Source organism: Centroberyx affinis, unplaced genomic scaffold (assembly GCF_046629955.1).
Source record: "Centroberyx affinis isolate AG114_WGS23_722 - 3 ecotype Tasmania unplaced genomic scaffold, CSIRO-AGI_Caff_v1 ptg001368l_1, whole genome shotgun sequence".
Lineage (NCBI taxonomy): Eukaryota > Metazoa > Chordata > Actinopteri > Beryciformes > Berycidae > Centroberyx > Centroberyx affinis.
In genome coordinates, this window is record NW_027279855.1 from 141,314 (window position 1) to 158,944 (window position 17,631).

Consider the following 17,631-nt stretch of genomic DNA (forward strand, 5'->3'; position numbering starts at 1 on the left):
TTTCTGTGCGAATACCGACCCTTGAATTTGATTGACGTACTTATTGAATGAACAGTGAACAGTGAATGGGCACAGGCTTATCAATGTAAATGCGACCGTAGGAGTGTTTTATCAGTGGCTGGACTTTGAATAGGGCCTATTGATCTAGGACGGTGATTGAGTAAATGGGTGGGACTGGGACATGGTGATTCCACGTCAACACGTTTCACAGGAAACGGGTCAAATCAGTCTACAGTGTTTAACCAGAATTTTCTCGACAAGGTTTGGTGAAACGGAACCTCGAAACCATTGCGTAATTAGATGCCAATTGAAGAATGCAGAAATGATATGCACTGGTTTGTTTATCTCCCTACAGGATGGAGCTTGTGAAACATACCGGCGGCTGCCACTGTGGGGCTGTGAGATTTGAAGTGTGGAGTTGCCCTGACCTTCACGTTTTTCACTGCAAGTATGGGCTAAACGCACAATATAGGCTAATAAAACCCCTCTCAGCTGTTCTATAATAGCTTGTCTCAGCTTATTTCTTAAAGGCAGTGACACATTTGTACTAAAAAGCCAGAACGTGTTCAATAAATATTTTATTCGCAATGAATAATAAGTTGTAATCTTCCGCCAAGCAATATAGTTATTTCACAGTAGTTTAACAAAGGGCTAAGCGACACTTAAGCACCGGTAGTTTTGAGTTTCGGTTAACGCATTCATATTTAAACAGAAACTATCTGTTTTCTAAACTCATGAAACAGATTTCAAACAGAATGTCATTCAGGCAGTAAGAGCTGATTTATGTTTCTTTCTCCAGCTGTAGCATTTGCACCAAGAAGCAAAACCATCATTTCATTGTGCCAAAGAAACAATTCACACTCTTACAGGTAGGAAAGTAAACATGTAACAAGCAAAAATAATGATCCAATACAGGAATGATGATGGTGCTCTAAGTGCTATTCCAATTGTTTTGATCTTGTTGTGCCCTTCTCTCCCATCTCAGGGGTCTGAAAATCTGACCACATACACATTTAACACACATGTTGCCAAACACCGCTTCTGTAAAACATGTGGAGTTCAGAGTTTCTACAGCCCACGCTCCAATCCTGATGGATATGGTAAATATGAGCACTATGTTGACACAAAACACTCTTACAATCACCCCTTTGTTGTAATCTTCTTCCACCACTCTGTGTTGTTTACTCCAACACATGACTATCTAGGCCATTCTCCATGAGGGACATCCAGCTTCTCTTAAAGGACTATTCATAGTGTACTTGGTTCAGTGAATTAAGGCAATGAGGAACATGTGTTCAATATGGCAATGAAGGGCCTATGTGAGATACTAGTCAGGGAAGTTACAAACCACCCATGACAAACATCACACTGCATTAGTGAACCTGTAAAATCAACATGTTACTGGAATGTTTACACCAGGGAGACAGGGACTATTTTTCCACATGCAAAACACTGAGCTAGCCTTTGTTGCTGTTGTTCTCCCCTCCCCAGGCATTGCCCCTCACTGTCTGGATCCAGGCACTGTGCGCAGCGTCACAGTTGAGAAGTTCTGTGGCGAGAAGTGGGAAGAAAGCATACAAGCTCACAAGAGCATCAGAGACATGTCTAGACCTGTAGTGGATATACAGCAGAGAGAAACAGGCCCAGAATAACACCACTGCAAGATAAGAATCAATCTGAGTTTTAATCAGCAGTATACCATGAACATTGTACAGTATTTCCAACAGTCTTTTAAATAATAAAACAAACAAAACAAAACAAACCTCTTGGTTGTTTGAGTCAGAACAAGTTAAAATTCCTCTCCAAGGTCAAAAATTAATTAAACCGTAGTGTTATTTTTTTGTTCAGTGTAATGACTAGAAACAAGGTAAAGCAGTAAAGCTGTTGTTGTCCCACAAGGAGCAAATGGCATCAGAGGTCTACACTTTATTATTCCTGCAAAATTGTTATTAACCCAGTGAAGTGAAAGATAATTGTGAAGACATAAGAACAATATATTCACGTTAGCTGAAAATACAGGTTTTTCTTTGTGATAACATTATGCAGATAACTGTCATAGGTAGAAAAGGCAAAATTTAGATCCCCATATTTGTTAAAAAAATGTCTGAACCCATACCAAATTTGTAAGTTCGTAATTTCTTTACTAATATTACAGCATTGTTTGACAAATTCAGGCTACTATCGCCTGCTAAAGTATTAAAGGAGGTAAAATCTATTCATTGTGTGCAAAACAGCTCTTCTGATCCAATCCTACAATTAGGAGGAATGGACTACAGTGTCTGGCTGCAGCCAGACTCTCTTTACAGAGTAACAATCAGTGCATTCAGATGTGGCTGAGACAGACTCTAATAGATCTTTAGGTTCCTTGGTCCTTGTGGGATTATTTGGAACGTGTTGACGAGCATGTAACGTGAAAAGAAGATGTAGAGGTAGCGAAACCACAAGAGTTGAGTGCGATGACACAGCATGGCCCCCTGACAAGGAGAAAGAGGGTTGTTTGAGAGACTGCAGCCTGTAACACAATATTATGAGATCTCTATTGTCAGTCAGTACTCATTCAAACTCATTCTGATGCTTACATGTATTTATTTGTTTAATGTAGAGTAACTGGATTCCAACCAGAGACATCATTTTGAATCTCAACACCTCTCTACCATTCATGCATGGCGAACTTAATCGCCACCTAATGCTTTTGCTTCTATCCAGATATACACTGGTTACAATGTGCTAAAAACACACTCTAATAGTAGAAGTGACATGGCTAGCTATTTGGAAGCTCACCTTGGCTTGCCTGTAGCCCTGTGAGCCTATAATACAGCAGAGGCATGAGGAGGAGAGCCAGCTGAGCGGGAGCTCCAGGAGGGAGAGGTACTTCCTGAGGAGGCCAACGGTCACCAAGGACAGCAAACAGCAACCTGGGAGAACAGACACAGACCCAGTTAGTGGTTAATGCTATTTACTTCTCACTACCTTAACAAACAACTATCTAGGCCATTCTCCATGTGGCACACCCAGGCTGTTCATGGACTACATTGGTGTTGTAGTTGGCTGATATTAGGACTATTAATACTACATGGGAGTTGGAGGGCTTAATGTGAGATACTTGTAACATCAGGAAAATGACAAAGCCACTGTAAAAACATCATGATGCATTATTGAGCATGGACTTTCAATATATCACTTTTATTGTTGCCATGAAACAGAAAACTGGATAATACTTGTCATGCAGCAAGAGTTCAGGGGGCAGACAAGGCTTTAGGAAAGCTGCTGGTAATGAGCAGGGAGCCTCGCTGCACAGCCAGGCGAAGAGGCTTACAATCACGTTGGGGCTTAAATCTCTGCCCCATGCCCGAGAGGCTGTGGTGAGAGCCAATCAAACAGGTGAGGTCTGAAGGCTAGGCCACTCTACGGCCATGTCTAACCAACGAGCAAGGTTAGCTACAGTATCCCTGTTTTTAAAAGCGCTCATTGTAGGCTAAAGGCCAAAAACCAGGCCGATCCATTGTCCTAAAGAAAGAGTCGTGTTCCCTGAACTAAAGGAGGAAGTCTCAGTACTGATGAGATGGTGCTGTCTTCCTGCCATTCAACAGGAGAGTGCGACAATATGAATCTCCTATATGGTTCTCTACTGTGCGTCATTATTATCAGGCAGTCGACACAAACCTCCATGTGTGTGTGCTCTACAGGCCGGTGTGTTTACCAGAGCTGCGAAGTGATGAGCTGGAGGTTAGCTCTCAACTCTGTCCTACTTTTACTTTCACTCTCTTTTCTTATGGCAGGAATGCTATGAATAATCAAAAACTCCACATGTGCATCATTATAAGCCACAAGCTTTCAGCAACCGAGAATAAGATTTCAGTATTATTGAACAGGTTTTGGGAAGAAATTAAAATAGAAATTGAGAGAGAGTCTGATTAAGTGTGAACATCAAAATGGATGCCTAGAGAGAGACACAGAGATTTCAACATCTGCCAGTGAGTTTAAAACTGAACTATTTGGAACGATGACACCATGTAGAGTTGGAGGGCATAAAGTTAAAAAAGATAAGTGTGAGCATTGAGTGGAAAAAGACAAGCTTGTCTGGTGCCTGGCATCAGTGTTGCTGTTGTTCCTGGTACACAAGTAGCTTCACACTGCCACCAGCAGACCAAAATGTGTCACAGAGACACAAAACTCATAGAACAGACTTGAACAGCAGAGGGTGCTGTATATTAACCAAACTACTCTGAACCACTGGTTGCTTTCCTGGGTTCTCAAGTATGTAAACTATAGACTTTCATTTCAGGATGCCATTTATACCAGGAAGGATCACTGAGTATTTCCACTGGGACAACTGGGGTTGAGTTCCTTGACATTAGCGTTACTGATTCACTTCCTTTGGCCAGATTTTCCCAGCTGGACCTGTGACTCAAACCAGTGACCCTGTGGTCGCAAATTTTGCATATATAACCTTATTAAAATGTTTCTTTCAATAGTCTTATCAACTGAGCAAAAGTGGGGGCTTCAAACCTACCATCAGGTACTTGGCCAGTGGAGCCGAGATGGCTGTCGGTAGAGAAAAGAAGAATATTACTCACTGAAAAATAAAGACATAAACAATGTTGTCAGAACAGAAATTATTTAGCTTTAGGGGTTTGTGTTGGCGAGTTAAAAAAAAAAAGCCAGGGTGTGATGGTCCCCCTTGCCAATATGTCACTGCGAGATTAAAGGTTTGGCGTCAATGGTAAGAAGTCAACAACCGGAAGCCCTCAGGAACGGCCGAGCAGCGCTGCAGCTGAGCAAATGTTATATATCTACTGTTATGTGTGTTATTGGATCCTGTTGTGTTCAGTGGGTTCCTGGAACTGTGGCAACAGCATGCTGATTTGTTAGAATGAATTATCATGTGCTTCTCATTGTAACTGGAGGGCTATGGTGTCTAGACGCTCCGTATCACATTTTACACTTAATACAGTGACGCTCCTTCACATCTGGGTCAGAAGACAAGTCTTTACTCCAAACTCTCATGCCAGACTCAATCCAAGATGGTCGAAAATACAGAAAGCTTCCCACATTCACGCACACAATAGCTGTTGTTAAAACGTGGGCGAAAATAAAAACCAAAAGAGCAAACCCTTGAGATTTAGCACACTGGAACTAGTTCACATCCCCTCTGGGTTCCAGCCTGATGGGAATCATGAGATGTGATTTGGAGAGCCCACCTCTTATCAACAGAGGAGGCCTGGAGATGGGCAGGGTGCCAGGGAGGCTCAGCGGGGGAGAAGACCATGACTAACACGCCACACAATTAAGGCATTCGCACAACATGGGGACTCGCTCCACTGCGACATACACATTATTATGAAAAACTCCAAAACAATTTTTTTTAACCATCGGTCTGATGCAACTGGCTCGGTTTGGCCTCTCCAAACCAGAGCTGCCCTCCCACCTCACCGCCTCGGGGACATGAGTTACTGCGGCTCTCTGAGAGCGGGCCGGCTGCCTCTCTTAGATGACCTCTCAGCTATGTAACAGACCAATTCTGAAAAACACTGCATGTGTGTGTGCGTCTTTGTGGGGAAACATTTGGAGAGGAGGGTGCTGATGTGTGCCTGAAAGTTTCGTGTTGTATAACTGTGGAGTCTATGAATGCAGCCTAAAGGGTTTCTTGGTGCATGTGTAAGCCACAGAGTAGCCTTGAGGATGCCGTGTCTTTAAAATAAAGGGTTTTTAAAAAAAAATCCTGCTTTCTGATTTCAAAACCGTAAAGTTTGGTTGGTACCTGACCGCTTTGTGGATGGCTACGTGATTGGCATGGCCGCTCACTCCTCTTCCATCGAAGGTCAGCACCTGAAACAACAAAATATCTCACTGTGCTGGTGGAAAGCCAGAATCTGGGGATCTAAAAGTGAATTTAAATAAACACATGCAAAAAGAGAGAGAGAAATTTGTCTAGGGTTAATGGAAGGGTTTCTGTGTGTCTGACAGTGGAGCTGCTTGGCAGCTGACAACTGATATTTAAAAGCCTTTTTCTGCGTGCATGCTTGCACACCAGAGGAAGCAAGGGAAAAAAATCAGGTCAAAGGGAAAGAAAAAGTGCTTGACTAAAGAAATGGCATTTGCTAAGCTCAGGCGTATTCTAGCATGACTATGTTTCTGCAATCAAACATGAAGGAAAGACATCAACCACCACCCATTCTAAATAACCCATGAACTTGGTGTGTTACAAGTTGGACTTGAATCCCTCAAGTCTCTTCGCTCCAGCTGGCGTATGTACCGAGAAGCAAAGCAAAGGTTTAGTGAACATATTAAAAAACAGAGAAAAACATGTTAGACCCAAGAGTAAGAAAATACTAACTACTTTTCACATAACATTGCTTGTTACCTCTGTATTTAATTATGCCATCTATCTTTCTTCGATGTGAAAAAGGTGTTTTTGTGTGGCTTTGAAATCTGATACTTCTCTAGTCTCCTTTCCAATGTAGACTAGAGGCATATATTTGCTGGTGAGCAATGGCAGGATGGGAGGAGGCAGCTAAGTGTGTTTGTCATCTTTGATAACAAAAACAGATCAGCAACTAGAGGACAGAAGCATCAAGCTGTTTGGTCTGCGGAGAGCTGCGAGCATCCTGCTGTGTTCCTCCTCCATCATCTCTCCAAAAGAACTGTGGGTGCTACTGCAGCTTTTTGTTGTTCGCAGTTGTTTGTTTTTCACTGCTACTGCTGCTGTGCTTTCTTGTTTTTCACAGCACTCGACTATTTGTGTCCTTGTGGAGACAGAGCAGATGAAAACGGTTTGATTCTAAATTTGCCACATTCCTCCTAGCTAATAATGTGGAACCTCATTGGGGCTGATAAGGATCTCTGTGTAAACACAGAAATTGAATCCAAACTTTCTACTGCAGCAGAGGCCATTCCTCCTGGTTCTGGGGGAGGCTCAAATGCAATTTGGACTAAACAAAAGGCGAAAAGGAGGCGGACATGGTCTGCTCATGGTTATTATGAAGACCACAGTGCAGCCAAGATAATGAGCTAGGGAACTGTGGTGCCAAAACTGATGTCATGCACAAATGATTTTAAAAAAACCCCCATATGGATTTCTTGCCCAGAATGGCTGCATGAACGTGTGAGAAAATAGCAAAAATGGGGAAAGAGAGTGTTAACATCAGATAAGAAGTGACAGCAGTGTTCAGTAAAGATCGTACCATGTTGAAGGAGTGAGTTCTTATGTGCTTGGCGATTAGAGAAGAGGCCAGTGAGATGCTCCATTCTGCATTGGGGTCGTCTGGAAGTTTTCTGGAAGGGAAAGAAAGGACTGGTTATTTACAGTATTAAAACAGCGTGTTACTGAGATATTGGACTGCTGTACATGTAATGTACACAGGCCTGAATTGCATCCTCCATTCCAATTTCAAGAGCATTCTGTTAAGTTTGTTGTCTGTTTCTCAGGCTGAGTAATCTTATTCCATTCCTAGCAACAGATCTCTGCGAAGTGCAGATTTAACCCGGCCTTTGAAAAAGGACTCTTGTGGAATGCAAACACCAGGGAGTGCTGGGAAGTCCGGAGGTGAAGGGTCGGAAGGGCCTTAGCATCCTGTTCATCTGAAACTACAGCCCAGGGACAACACAGAGCAGACATCACACACTGCGCTTGGGAAGCGCACTCTCTGAGCCTACTAAACATGTACTGTATGCAGCAACGCTCACTGGCAAAAAAACATAGCTGCTATTTCTCTGTTTAGTTTTCCCTGGCTCTTCATCCCTCCCTCATCTAACTCAGGAGGCACCAGCCACTAAGAAAGGGAGACTTAGATGGATGTATAAAACCACTGGAACACAAGACAGTAGAAGTATTAAACTGAAAAGATCAGTAGGGGAGTGTGTGTGTGTGTGTGCTGCGGAGGGTGGTGTGTGTGTGGGGGGCTGGGGTTGATGAGATAAGGAGACAGATCCATGACATGAAGTGTTGTAAGTTTGGACATGGGTGGTGTGAGTGATAGTGTGTGTGTGTGTGTGTACAGAGTGGGGGTGGGGGTGGGGGCGGGTGGGGAGTGAACAGTTGTCCCACCTCCCCCCCTTAGTTCCCAACAATGAGCCAGGACAGTTGAGCCAGTGGATGGATGTGATGGATTAGGCCGCAAATCTAATGGGTGCCAGTGGTGTGGGAGGGGGTCAAGCTTGGGGGGTGGGTGTGTGTGTCACAGGGGTGGGGGCAGTGGGAGGTGGGGCTGGGGGTCGGGGTTCAGAGATAGTTTAAAACGGTCTGTCATCGGAGTGAATGCACTGCTGTGACAATTTGATAAGATATTGGTCATTTTTTCCCCCTCAGTTTAAAATGCGACACTTTTTGTGGAATCACATCTAATATAATGTTAAATCCTGGTCATTTTGCTGCAATTAAAAAACAAGAGCCTAAGGAGATCATTTCTCTGTGCTTGAGACAGAGAGAACTAATAAAAACCAGTAGAGCTTTTTGTGAGAGTCTGGCCATGGAGCATGAAATGACACCAAGATATAAACTAATACCATATTAATTTCTCAGCTTGGATCTACTGTAGGCCTATCAGTTTGGGTTGTTTTTCGCCCATGCACTTATTTATTTATTATGTCTAAAAAGAAGTTTCGCCTTACAGCTTGACAACCGTAGCTAAGCAAAAGTGAGCGAGGAGGGAAAAAAAAAAAGAAAAATGAGCCAAAGATATAAGACACCTGACCTTTCTCAAGCAGGATGCAGGCAGAGTGTCGGCTTCACTATGGCAACAGTGCAAAATGTCCTAGAGTAACCTCCCCAGCCCCCCTTTGTAGCTCTGCATGTGGACGTCTAATTGCTTGCAGGCATCTGTATGCAGTTGTTGAACTTTGGCCCAGTAAGGGGATTCTGTGTGTGTGTGTGTGTGTGTGTGTGTGTGTGTGTGTGTGTGTGTGTGTGTGTGTGTGTGTGTGTGTGTCAGAGAGGGCTTGTTTAGTCTGGTCACATGGACCACAGGCCTCTGGAACTGCCAGACTTCTGTCCACACAGCCCGGATTATATGTCCTGCTGGGAACGGCTGAGATGCCACTACATGCTGACATTACGGCCACAATATCCCACTGTAATAAGGCAGTTACAGCTACAATAACAACAGCGCACACACATCTTGTTACATACACATCTACAGAAGTCTGCGGTTGCATCAAGGCTTATACAATTTGTGGGTTTTTACCAATTTCCCCTCACGATGGGAAATAAACAATCATGAAAATAATGCAGCTATACTAATCGACACAATGTGAGCCTTGTAGACAAAAGAGCAATCCATCCAATGTGATAAAATTACAGTTTGTCGCTGGCTGCCGGGCTCGGTGAAAGAGAAATGCAAGTGTTTTGACTGTGCGTAAGCCAATCTGTGGTGACAAGTGTGCAACTAGGGGAAGAACACAGCCAGGGGTCAGTGGCAAGGCTGGAACATCTCACCACTATTTACCGTCCCTGGCCACTTGCTTATAAATCAGCCAGGGCTATTTTCACCTCTGATCAATGCATAATTAAACCTAATGTGGGGAGGAGGTGGCGACTGCTGCTGTCCTTTTCCCCCACTGGAAACTACTGCTGTTTACAACTCTCTGATCCACTGGTACAAATAATTATCCTGATCCTAAGTTTTAAATTCCGATTAGCTTCCAAGTAAAGATTTTATAATTATACCTCAAGTATATTATCGGGGACAACATCCAATTATTAAATCAGTAACAAATGAGGCAGGGAGATACAGAGGCAGAGAGAGAGAGACTTCAGTTCAGCCCAATGGATAATGTAATTAAGGGGTGGAATGGATGGATTTGTGCAGTGAGCAGCTCTAATGGTGAGCAGAGAGCGGACGGAGGTCAAGCCAGTGCAAGTGGAGGGGCAGCGGAGCGTGCTCAGATCGGGCCTGATCACAAAGGCCCCAACATGCACCGGGGCCCCAGATACTGTCAACACAGCTGTCCTATTCAGCGTGCATTAAAGGGAAAATCCTATTTTAAAACAGAATTCACATGTTATTCCTGTCATCTTGGAGAGCTAAGTCTACATTCGCGGACGTGAGGGAGTCTCACCCACAGCTGTCATCGAGAAACACTTCCTACACTGCAAAGAATCTCAACGAGTCATTTAGTATTGAGTATCAAAATCTTTTTTTCCCCTTAAAATAGGTGAAAAATATCTGCCAGTGGAGTGAGATAATTGTACTTGTTTCCAATGCAGTTTCACCTGTTTTGAAAATTGTCTTGAAACAAGTGACAATATCTTGAAATAATAATAAATAATGATAATAAATAAATAATAATAATGAATAGTTGATTTGCGTTGGTAAAATGTGAAATTATCAAAGTCGACTGCCAGATTTTCACTTGTTTAAACACAGATAAACATGGATAAGAGAAACAAAGACTTGTGTAGATGGATTAATTTTGCAGTGTAAAGACAAATCCAGTAACAAGTGAGTAGGAGACCAACTTTGCAGTGATTTTCCAAGACATGACACATTTCCTGGTTAGTAAGTGTTTGTCTTACAATGACCTACATCCCCACTTGATTGTGAAAATTCAACCAAACACTTTGGAGTCTACAAAAAAAGAAGAAGAATTGAGCCATGGTTCTCTGGTTTCTAACTTTAGGAGAGTTTTTCATTTTCTCAGCTATTGTTTCTGTTTTAGGTTTGACATTCACTTTAAACTTTGTCTGGGGGTTACTGCAGGCCACAAGCTGCAACTATAAACCAAACACCAAGGGAGAGGTTGATGAATCATTTGGGTAATGTATGACTTAGGATTTCTACACAAGAGTTTGGCAAAACAACTTAAAGGAATAGTTCACAACCAAAACGGAAATTCAGTCATTATCTGCTCATCCCCATTGCAGTGGAAACTCCACTTTAGTTGGTGGGACCACCAAACACACAGGGAGTTAGCCCGTGTAGTTCCACCTCAGCCTTCTCCCAAACTATTCCAGTTAACAGGGCCATGTTTTTACAGCTCCAAAAAAAGCAGAAAATGTTTTGTAGCCAAACGACTGCACTGCAAATCCAAAAGTCATTATCTCTTATATTTGACACCCTCTGACACCCTACAGTGCTCTGTCGGATGAGTCTGCTTGCTACTGTAAAATATAGAGAAAATAAAGGAAATATTGGACTTTTGGGCCCACAGTGCAATTGTTTGGCTATAAAACACTTGGATGATGCTGCACAAGCTATTTGGAAAAAATTGATGGACATTTTTGCAAAGATTGTTAACTTCAGTAGTTTGGGAGAAGGTGAGATGGAGCTACAGGGGCTAACTCACTGTGTGTTTGGTGGTCCTACCAACTTCACTGGAGTTTCCACTGACATGGGACTGAGCAGATAATGACTGAATGTTCATTTTGGGGTGAACTATTCCTTTACGATGAACAACTCAATGAAAATATAAATGCACACACATTGGATCGCCCTCCCCCAATTAAAGGCTGTCTGTTCAAGGATAATTAGTATTTCCTAGACAAAATAACATGCAATATCTATTACTTACATATACATTCAGAGCTACTTAATTTCGTACAACTAATTAGACTTCACATGCAACAACACATCAATTGCAACAAAGCAGTGGTACCCAACTGAATAGAGATATTCCTGTTTAGAATCTATATTTGAACTCTGTGTTGCAGGAGGATGTACGGGGGCTGTGGATGCATGTGATGTGATGATTGGTGGGACGGCAGACGCCTTTTGTTACCACTCAAACAGAAACCTCACACAGGAGCTGAGTCATGGTCAAACACATTCCTGAGGCAGCGAAACAGCCACATACAGTAGATGGATGTAAATCTAATCTAAGGCCATTCTGTGTAAACTACACTTAGAACAAATCTCTCTCTGTGACATGAAGCACTGCCTCACCATTGTGCGTCTGAGTTGTAAACATGAAAAATGGATAGGCCACCAACCGTTGGGGACGGCATTCTTTTTTCTGTGCGTGCACATTAAAATGACAAATAAGACAAACAGGCAGAGGTCAGGTCAAGGATGTACATCTGCACATACTTGGATGGAGACGGCGAGAACAAAGCCAAACTGTGGCTAGCCATTTACAGACACACAAAGAGAAAAACAGATCAGAATGACCTACATTGGAAGTGCTCAGAGCGGTGCCAAAATGTATCCCACAGTCCTTGGCAGTTGGCTTCAGCAGACATGGGAAGAAGAGGCGGGGCAGAGCAGAGGGAGAGAGAGAGAGAGAGCGGCCAGAGGGGGAGAGCGAGGCTGAGAGTGAGTGGGGCTGAGGTTCTCAAAGAGCAGATTAGGTGTGTGTTTTTGGGCAAACAACAAAATACACAGGAGGGGAAAATGGGCTGCGCTCCAGTTCAGCAGAAACGCAGACAGCGCTAAGATCAAAGTTCAGCCGTGTTCTGTGTGCACAAGATGATAAAATGGTGAAGTCTGTGTGAGTATGTGTGTGTGTGTGTGTGTGTTTAAAACACCGCACCAACAATGTTCTCTGGGGCAGACAATCTGGGCAGGCTGCCAGCTTATTACTGTGAATTCCAGGTTAGTGGCAGAGTTCATACGGCACTCCTGGTGAGCCAACGTGTAGAAACTCACATGTAGGCAGCCCCGAGCTTCTCAGAAACTCAAAACAAGTTCTAGTAAAGCTGCTGGGCTGATCCACAGAAAAAAAATCCCCTTTTTCAATATCACCTTTTGCCACTACTTTCTCTGTAACTTGACCTTGCCAATAGTCAGAGCCAGGACACTGAAAGCCGTGCAGCTGCATCCACACAACAAAACAAAATAAAGTAGAAAATAGAGATAGAGCGAGTTCCACGTGTATTTGGGCGCTGACACTTGTTGGATGTTTTGGCTCCAACAAAACGATTATGAGGTTCAAGTGCAGCTTTAATTTGGAAGTATTCCAGTTCTTCACATGATCCCTGCCATTTCACAGTACCAAAAGTATTTGGAAAGATTAAGATTATATTCAATAAAGTAGTTATTTTTTCATTTGCTGTCCAAAATTCTTATTGTGTTTTGTTCATTTAGTTCAAAATGACTCTGACACACTATCAAGTATGTGACTGGGGTGCATGGGAGCAAGTAAACAAGAGTCAGAGTTATCAATCTGGCTTTGAATTGTCATGTTCCTGCTACACAGCTTCCAGGCTGGAATGTGCAACCGTTTTCTCCCCAATAATTTTCCGACAGAGCTCCACAGGAAAATTGTCGGGGAGAAACCGAAGCAGAGTGACACAGTGTGGCATCCTTCATTTCATCTTCTACTTCTGACAAACAGACAAGCTTGAAAGTTCCCCAAAATGAGAAACACTGATACAAGGTAAATAGACACCTTGGTATGTAACCCGTAATTGACCTATAAATCATCAGGCAAGTCTGTAGTCTGTCGGAAAGTTACCAGTAGCTACTGGTGAATGTGGGACTATAGTTGGGAGAAAGTAGCACCAAAATGCATGTATTGAATTTAGCAATGGAATAGAAAAGTTTAAAATGTCACTGTTGAACAGGTTACTCTAATTAGCAGGCAATTGCCTAACCCTAACCCCCTCACAGTTACCCCAAATTACCCAATTTCCCCATGGGGATAACTGAAGTTTCATTTCATCATCTTGAAACATATGCAAACAGTTCAGTGGTGCAAACATTATACGTTGCATCATCTTCAAACTTTATATTTCCAATAAGTATGACTGAAATCTGCCACTTAAACAATACTTGTGGGTTAGGAAATCTCTCTAGTAAAACTTTTCCAGGTTCTTTAAAACTACACTTCTATACATTCTCAGGACCACATGAAAAATATGCAACCAGTCTGTAAACCCAAAATAACAAATGATCACCAAACAGATCACCAACAGTAGATAGATAGATAGATAGATAGATAGATAGATAGAGAAATAGACAGATAAATCAAATGTCAGCTTGGAATCCCAGGGCTGTGTCCGGGGGCACAGTGTCCTGCAGGGCAGACCTCTCAATGCCTCTGAGGCCTGATCATTTATTGCCCCTGTGACACAGAGGGCCAATACATCAGGCCGGGCCGGCTCGGCTCTGTTGTGCTGAGAATGGGAGGGTGATTTGTGGTCGACTCACTATTTGTTCTGATAGACACTGGGGGCTGGGGGCTGGGAGACTGATGGGGGGCTTGGGGTGGAGGGGTGGGGGGGGGGCCAACAATACACATGCCCATCCTGCACATATGATGTGAATTTGCAAATCCGTGAATATTCAACACAGCAAAAATTATTTCAAGCCAAGAAGAGTTCTGTATTGGCACAATAATGTATATATCTTTATTTTCAATATGTTCTATTTGTTGTATTATATTTGATATATTATTTTTGTTGTGATTATTTATTGTATTTAGCGATGCACCGATATGGTTTTTGAAGCTGATACCGATATCCGATATTTTCCCACCCATATCAGCCGATACCATATTTTTGTACAAATCTTTTTTGCAGGTGCAAAACAGGTCAAGCTTTTCAGACATGCCTATCTTAAGATAATTAAGTGTTTTTTTTTGGTTTTATTCTGTTGCTAATTTGCCACTCCTAGAAAAAAAATCATAAAAATGCCAATTCCACAATCGACCAAATATCGGACTGATACTGATATTGCTTTGTAAAGCCGATATCGGCCGATACTGAGAGTGTGCTGATATATCGGTGCATCATAATTGTATTATCTTCAATATGTTCTATCTGTTCTTTTCTTATCTATATATTGTATTCTTCGCAGCTGCAGTGACCCAATTTCCCCTCGGGGATCATTAAAATTTTGTCTTATCATGTGACTACCCTTGTGAATGTCTATGAATTGTCAGACAACCCAAACGTTGTTGTTGTATTTTGCATGTTGTGTTTTGGACTGTGGCTTACTTATGGTCCACTATGGTGACTCTGGAGGCTGGTATCCCCAACACAGCACAGCTGTCCAGAAGTTCCTTTTTGCGCTGAGCTCCTTGGTTGTAGTAATTTCCTGTGTAATATTTGGGTGAGAAGTTAGGACTTGGATGCACTGTGATGAAATGAAAATGAAATTCATGTCATTAAAACGTCAGTGGATTCTATCGAGGCGCAATTAGAAATATTCACCACGATTTCACGACATGATATATTCTAAATGAAATGAACTAAAATAAAATAATAATAAGATGTGGAAAGTGTTTCTCTACTAACAGCTTGGGTAGATCTGTTAAGCAATACTTCCCTTTTTGAGTTTTCCAAAAGTCTGTGTCTTTTGCTTTCTATTGATAGCATTTGTCCTTACTCCTGCTTGTACTCTTATATTCTAGCATGAATCTTAAAGGGACAGTTGAGGTTTTTAAGAAGCACATTCAATTTATCATTAACTGAGAGTTCTTTTAGTCCAGCCAAACAACCCCTTGCTTGTTTTGGTTTTTGAGATGTTGGACACTGAAGCATTTTTCTGAAAAGCTAGTCGGTGGTGTCATGTGAAAACTAATTCTCTGAAAAATCACAAGCAAACATACCAAACAACTTCCTGTTTCAGAACATTCTTTACTATATGGATGAACCTAAATATGATTTTCCACAGAAATGGTTTAACTAGACTTATAATTATAATAATAATAAACTATTTGTGCCCTATATCACATTTTAAAAACAAAACTAAACATCATACTCATAAAACACATTGAAAGAAGTAAAAACAAGAGGGCACAACAAGATATAAAGAACAGAATAAAGGGTCTTAAACTTCGAAAATAAAATAGTCTTAAACAGCTGAACTATCCCTTTAAGAGTAGTGAGTACAATGGTATCAGTCATTTAGTCACAGCCACCCTGTCCATTACTTCCCATTGACACTAACCTTGGATGAGCAAACCTGAGGCTGATAATGGACATACAACACTGGTAAATAAACTGTTATTTTTAAATTAAATTATTTCGTTTATATACACTAAATGCTTTTATTTACCGTGACAAAGTAAGGTTACTTCAGGGTAGTTTGGGATATCTGCTCTTTTACTTGACTAGTTCCCTTCAGTAAGTATTCTTACTTTTACTTTATTAAAATGTATCCAAAGTAACTTACTTGACAAAACATTTCACAAGGCATACTCTGTCTTTCCACCTCTGCTTCTACGTGTTTATTAATTACCTATATAGCTTATTACGTTCGTTGGCAGGGAAATAATCAGTTATTACCATACCTGGAGATAAACACAGCACATGAACATAGGCATTTAGTTCAACGAGTCTTAAAATCGTCGGCGCGAAGAACATGCATTCATCATCTGGGTGCGCAGTTACAACCAGAGCTCTGACATCAACGTCATTAGTTTGCGATGCGACGAAGTGGTTGTCTCTATTTGATAAAGATTTCATTAAATGTTTCAACGACTTTTCGAAACTTCGCCGATGTCGATAGTAAATGCATTTTATCCAAACAAGATAGGATAAAACTATGAAGGCAGCTAGCAAAATACTCATTATTTTTGACCGTTACCGTAAACAATCCGTGTAGACCAAAGTCTTGAACGCCAAAGGTTCCACAGGAAACTAAATATCTGCAGTCTGTCTAAAGTGACTGCTAAATTAGTCTACATTATTCATGAATGCAATAAATATCATAACTAAATGCAACAAAGCCATAGCTGCCCACATTTAGCTCAGTTAACAACTCCCAAATATTGTGCTTTGCTCCCTTGGAGTTTATGTAATTTTATTAGGCCACTTGTGTTTAAACCGAACTCAATAGGAGAAACGGTTATTAAATATGTTTCGATTAAAATATAGAAGAAATATGATAGAATATACAAGAATGCATTCATATACTGTATATTATGTGCACCAGGAACTTTACCTTGTTTGCGGGGAAGATTTAGTTGTCACACTAGATTATCCTTACAGGCATATAAAAAATAATACTTTTAAAAATGTATGTAGTTATTAGAAATTGACATAACAGTCTGCTCACTCTGTAAATATGCAAGTAAAATATTTCGCTGCACATACAAGTTTACACAATAATGCTAGTGCCATTTTATTTGAATTGTGTAGGGAAAATATATGTTGTCCTATCAGGACATCGAGAGACAAATGCGGCGCAGCCTTCAGTCTGCCCAGTCGTCCACAGTCCGTAACCCGCGGATTTACAATCAACAATTGACACATCTTTCTACCTAGGGATACGTTTCATTTCCGTCGCTCCATTTTCTGAATATGAGGTGAGTGTAAATTGCCTATCTGCATCAAAACAACACGTCTAATTTGACCTGTTTGAACGCTATTAAAGCGCCCCAGTCTACGCTGAAAATCTGCCTTGCAAGATGGCGACGTGGTTGAGAATTCAAAGGTGAAATACATGCTAAGTTAGCTAGCTAGCAACAACAACAACATCCTAAACGTCGGGTTCATACATCGAGGTGCTAACGTTGCATTTATTTTTAAGTCGGCGTTTGTTATCATGCATGTTTTGGTACATTTCCGGAAAAGGCTATCTGTTGTGGAAAGAGACCCATCCCCCAATTCAAGCTTCAAATCTAGTTGCGTTTCATGACAGCATGGTGTTAAAAGGCAACAATAACAACGTAGCAGCAGCAGTGTGTCTCAGGTCCTAGGCTAGGGTCTGTTTGGGGCCATGTAGAAGACCATGGCTACCTATCGTTACA

The 17,631-nt window shown here is 41.7% G+C and overlaps 2 protein-coding genes across 3 annotated transcripts in view; one reads left to right on the top strand and one right to left on the bottom strand.

The window, feature by feature from the left end:
• Positions 1 to 1,692: 1,692 nt before the first annotated feature.
• Positions 1,693 to 16,450, bottom strand: pigl (phosphatidylinositol glycan anchor biosynthesis, class L). The gene is made up of 7 exons (XM_071525948.1): positions 16,171 to 16,450; positions 14,873 to 14,972; positions 7,185 to 7,275; positions 5,762 to 5,829; positions 4,514 to 4,545; positions 2,782 to 2,915; positions 1,693 to 2,474 (listed from the first exon to the last, which is right to left on the bottom strand). Exons 1-7 carry the CDS (start codon positions 16,448 to 16,450, stop codon positions 2,346 to 2,348), a joined length of 834 nt encoding a protein of 277 aa, XP_071382049.1. The 3' UTR covers positions 1,693 to 2,345.
• Positions 16,451 to 17,071: 621 nt separating this feature from the next.
• ncor1 (nuclear receptor corepressor 1) overlaps positions 17,072 to 17,631 on the top strand; it is a 69,202-nt gene continuing 68,642 nt past the window's right edge. For both annotated transcript variants that reach the window (XM_071525937.1, XM_071525938.1), the window contains exon 1: positions 17,072 to 17,187. The gene's annotated coding sequence lies outside the window, so the exon portion shown is untranslated. The remainder of the gene's footprint in view (positions 17,188 to 17,631) is intronic.